The sequence below is a fragment of the Micropterus dolomieu genome, linkage group LG02 (assembly GCF_021292245.1).
Source record: "Micropterus dolomieu isolate WLL.071019.BEF.003 ecotype Adirondacks linkage group LG02, ASM2129224v1, whole genome shotgun sequence".
NCBI lineage: Eukaryota > Metazoa > Chordata > Actinopteri > Centrarchiformes > Centrarchidae > Micropterus > Micropterus dolomieu.
The window spans coordinates 19,325,415-19,330,381 of NC_060151.1; the positions used below are offsets into that span (position 1 = coordinate 19,325,415).

Genomic DNA, 4,967 nt, shown 5'->3' on the forward strand with positions numbered 1-4,967 from the left:
GCAAAGCTGATACGACACCTCCACCTAACTGTCACATCATTTATTACAAGCATGCAGACACATCTTTTCTAACATGTAAACCTTGTAATGAGCAAACAGCACAAACAGTAAAGAAGCAGGTTTGAAATGATCATTCTGCTCCTCTACTATTCTTCAGTGGGACAGTCTGACTTGTTGATGTTTTTCTCTGAAGTCTGGGAGCCCAAAGACACTTTACATGTGTAAACCTTATCCATGTTCCAGTCTGACGTCTGGATGGCCAGATAGCTGCTGATTTGGAAAGTCTTGTCTGGTTGCTGAACAGCGGTGCTGGTAGAGATCCCACTGCTCACTGGACTCCCAGCAGCCAACCAGCTCACATCTGCAAAAGGACCAGACTGACTGGACAGACAGACCAGAGTGGCTTTGCTGGACTGGAGCTCAGCACTGGATGGAGGGAAGACTGTCAGGACAGGAGGAGGGAGGCTGGAGCCTGAAAACACATGAAGGACAATCATGAAATAACTAGGAATTTAATATTTAATGCAAGGCAAGACAGTAACAGATTCATTTATTAGTCGTGTTGACAACATAACAAGTGAAACTGAAGAAGAAAAGCATTTTAAATCTTCCAACACATTTACAAATTATCCCTTACAATATGAACAGTGGTTCCTCTTTAAAACAAAATCTAACAGTTTATAACTTTGAAATATGATGATGGATTCTGTCTAATTTTTATGTTGCAAACAAATTCATGACAAACCAACAACGACGAAAGTAAAAATACATTTTGAAACAGCCAATAAACACCGATGATCATGGCAAAATTCAGTTAAAATGTAAGCTATCTTTAAGACTTTAAAGTTAAATAAACAAAACAAGCACACAAATTTAGAATTGATAACATAATGTCACATAATCTTTACAGATAATCTAACATAGCAAGAATGGCTTTGCAATGTTATAATTTATCAAAAGTTATGAATATAAATTAAATATCATGATCACGCCTGTCATTTGACTGCAAAAACAGTTTAGTATCAAATCTGAAAAACAAAAGACAATACAATGATGGTAAACAATATTTTGCATATTTTTAACAAGTTGTGACAAATTAAATCGTAATTGTCTATTAATATGGATCAGAAACAGAAAGTCTCTTGTTTTATGATCAGTTAAAAAGTACTTACTTGTCACAATCAGCTTGGTGCCTTGTCCGAATACCACAGTGATTCAGTTTGTACACATGGCTGTACAAAAACCTCCTGACTCTCGCTAATGAGGGGAGAGGAACTGAAACATCCTGTTGAGACCAACTTTCACTATCAGGTTCTCATTCCCTTCATCAGTCTGCTTATATCCCAAAACACTGCTGGACTTCAGGACTGATTGTGAATCTTCTGCTGCATCATTTTTCTTTCCTTTGGGGAAGATGTTAAAAGTCCAGATTTCATCAGTCTAATGTTGAAAATGAAAATATTCTCTTTCAAAAGAGCATCATTCAGACAATGCAGTTAAACTTACATGGGTGTTATTAACTGCAGAGACAGCATAACAGTATAATAACTAGTTGCAGCCAAAAGTAATCAAACAATAAAAATTCACCAATCCAACTGATACAATGTTAAAGATGAAATTACACAGATAGCTCATGCTATAGTGGACTCCTGAGGCTGTATGTTTTGGCCTATAACAGTGTAAACCATGTGTTTTTTTTGTTGTTGGAGATCCCACTGCTCTGTGTGTAAATAAGGGATAATTTGGGTGTTGGGTGTAGCATCATAAAGACATAATAGAGAAAAGCTAAATACAACAACACATAGTTATAAGTTCACTCACCGGCCACTTTACTAGGTACACCTTTCTAGTACTGGGTTGGACCCCCTTTTTCCTTCAAAACTGCCTTAGTTCTTCTTGGCATACTTTCAACAAGGTGTTGGAAATATTTAGACTTTGGTCCATATTGACATGACAGCATCACGCAGTTGCTGCAGATTCGGCTGCACATCCATGATGTGAATTTCCCGTTCCACCACATCCCAAAGGTGCTCTATAGGATTGAGATCTGGTGACTGTGGAGGCAACTGGAGTACAGTGAACTCATTGTCATGTTCAAGAAACCAGTTTGAGATGATTTGAGCTTTGTGACATTGTGTTGCTGCCATGTGATTGGTTGCTAGCTATTTGTGTTAACAGGCAATTGAACACGTGTACCTAATAAAGTGGCCAGTGAGTGTATATAAAACAAAGATATGAATATAATACAAATAGAACATTTACAAGACCAAATAAACTCAAAATTACAAGGCAAGTAGCTGACATGCTGTATTGTTGCAAGTAAACTAAAAGTTCAATCTCAAGTAAAGTAACAGTAGTGTGGTTAGTAGCAGCAAGGTCCATGTCAGGTCAAAGTGATGGGGCATGTGGTCATTTAAGTACGCGTGTAGCTGACGTTCTGCAGTAACTTAAAAGAAATGATATAAGGTAAAATAAAAACTTAAAGTCGGATATGTTCATCCATTTATTCTCATAAAAAAATAAACAACTCTGCAGCAAAAAACACCTTTAACCAAAGTCAGTCTGACCTAATTATCCCCATCTGCCCCAGCTCGTCATGAAGATGGTGAAAGGGTCATTCAAGATGATTGTGATTTTATCCTTCACCCTTCTCTCCGCCACTGACTCCAGGTTGTCCAGTTTCAGCCTGACCAGCTTGTTGAGTCTGCTCGTCTCACCACCCTTAATGCCACCACAGGAAAGGACAGTGCACTGGCTTCTACAGACTGGGTGAAGATCTGCAGGAGCCTGTTGCACACATTAAAGGACTTGAGTCTCCTCAGCAAGGAAAGTCTGATCGGTCCCTTTCTGACGGGGGCGTCAATGTTTATTATTGATTTGGACCCCAAGGTACTGCTATGAGTCCACCCTCTTCATGTCCTCTCCATTGATATCTGGGACAGTGGGCCTCCTGTTCCTCTGTTAGTCCACCACCTGATCTTTGGTGTTGCTGATTTTGAGCTTCAGCTGATTGTTGATGCACCGTGTGATGAAGCTATCTATCAGTCCTCTGTACTCCACCTCTTCATCTTTGTTGATGCAGCCAACAATGGAGGAGACCTCAGAACACTTTTGAAGGAAGCAGGAAGCAGAGTTAAAGGGAAATCTGAGGTGTGGAGTGTGACGAGGAACGGTGCCAGTACGCTTCCTTGAGGTGTGCCAGTGTTGCTTATTACAACCTCAGAGTCACTGCCATCAACTCTGAAAATGCTGTGGCCGGCCAGTGAGGTAGTCCATGATCCAGGTTACATTGCCAGCTTTTCCCTTATAAGGCAGGGGAGGGAAGTGTTGAAAGCAATGGAAGATTTAAAGATCATGACTCACAGTGCTTCCCTGCTTCTCCAGGTGTGAGAGGTCATGAAGATGATGAAGCATCCTCCCTCTCCCTTTGCCACAAACTGGACTTGAGCATTTGATAAATGTGTTAAAATACAGAAATTACAATAAATCATTGTTATCACAACAACTAAAGAAATATTTCATGTTTAATATGATATATGGGCTATAAATGAACAGCTTCAATTTTCTTACCAATAATGTACAGTATGTTCTGCCACATGATGACGTTTCGTTTGAGGTCAATTACAATTACATAAAATAATCTAGACTTATTTGGTATTTGGGAGGGGTGGTGCTGCATAAACAGTGCTGACTACACAAGATGTTTTAAATCCATTGTATTTAATGGGTTTTACTGAGACCCTGAAAAGAAGTAATGAGTCATTTTCTGTTGTAAACAAATGAAACATGTAATCAGTTGAAAAATATGTTTATCAGCAGTTTTCATAAAATTAGGAAAAGTCATTAAGTATCAAGCTGATAAAAAATGTTAAATTAATTTTATGAGCTGTTAAAGAGGCCGGTGGTCTAAAACATTAGTGTTGAGTTATAGGTGAGGGATAGTGTGAACACAAATGTTTATCTCCTATTGCATTTTATTATAATTAAATAAATTCTCTCAAAATGTTCCACTGACATAGATAGCATAGTGAATTTAAATCCAAATACCTTTTTAAAGTATAACCAAATTTTGTTGATTAACTTGACGTTGATTTTAAAGTAGAAAATCATGAGATGACATATTTTTGTACTTATTTTTGTTTATATGTATTTATTATTCTCAACTCAAGGTCCACTTACTAATCAATATAAATGTTTAGCACATAAATTTGTCCCCAAGGTCAAGAATGAATCTCTGTGCTTATCTGTGTTTATCTCTAATTGATGTTTTTCACTGCACTGTCCTGAAGAGAACAAAATGAAACAGAAAACAACAAACACTGAATTTAATTACTTCTATTCTTTGGTGTAGAGAGATTAGTGAGTAAACTTTTGTTTGAAAATGGTCTTTACAGAAAGATTTAGGAAACTTCTTTTAAGTCATTCTAAAGCCTCATAAAATGTAGTTATAGAGAGCATTATTTGATATGTCAGAGAGTCAAAAAGCAGAAGTAAGTAAGTGAGGAGGTTTTTGTCACAGTGTGAATCACTGTGATACAGCTGCAGAAGCAGAGTCATCCCATGTCTCACAGTAATAGACAGCAGAGTCTCCTGCCTCTGACCGCTTAATGATGAACTGGTAATCAATGTTTGATGAGGCTTTAGAGTTGAAACGGTCTGAAGAGAATCCTGATCCAAAGCTGGGTGAACTGTCGCTATAGTGAAATCTCAGAACAAACTGAGGAGCTTCACCAGGAACCTGTTTATACCAATAGACATAATTTCCATCATATCGCTCAATGTTGCAGTTGAGAACAACCTCTTGTCCTGTAGAAACTGTGTGGACAGCAGGCGTCTGGGTCAGCACTATCACTGCATCAACATCTGTCAATATACACAGAAAAGTACATGAGTGAAAGGTTTCTGTGTGAAAATATAGGCTATAAAAGGAATGAGAAGAATCTCTTACATGTTAGAGCAGTGATGAG

At 38.1% G+C, this 4,967-nt stretch overlaps 1 protein-coding gene across 1 annotated transcript in view; it reads right to left on the reverse strand.

The window, feature by feature from the left end:
* LOC123967480 (immunoglobulin lambda-1 light chain-like) overlaps window positions 1-4,967 on the reverse strand; it is a 10,361-nt gene that overhangs the window by 1,142 nt on the left and 4,252 nt on the right. Inside the window, exons 3-4 of the mRNA XM_046043588.1 lie at window positions 1,173-1,206; window positions 19-472 (exon numbers count right to left, since the gene is read on the reverse strand). Of these exons, the coding sequence (XP_045899544.1) occupies window positions 147-472; window positions 1,173-1,206 (360 nt within the window). The 3' untranslated portion in view covers window positions 19-146. The remainder of the gene's footprint in view (window positions 1-18; window positions 473-1,172; window positions 1,207-4,967) is intronic.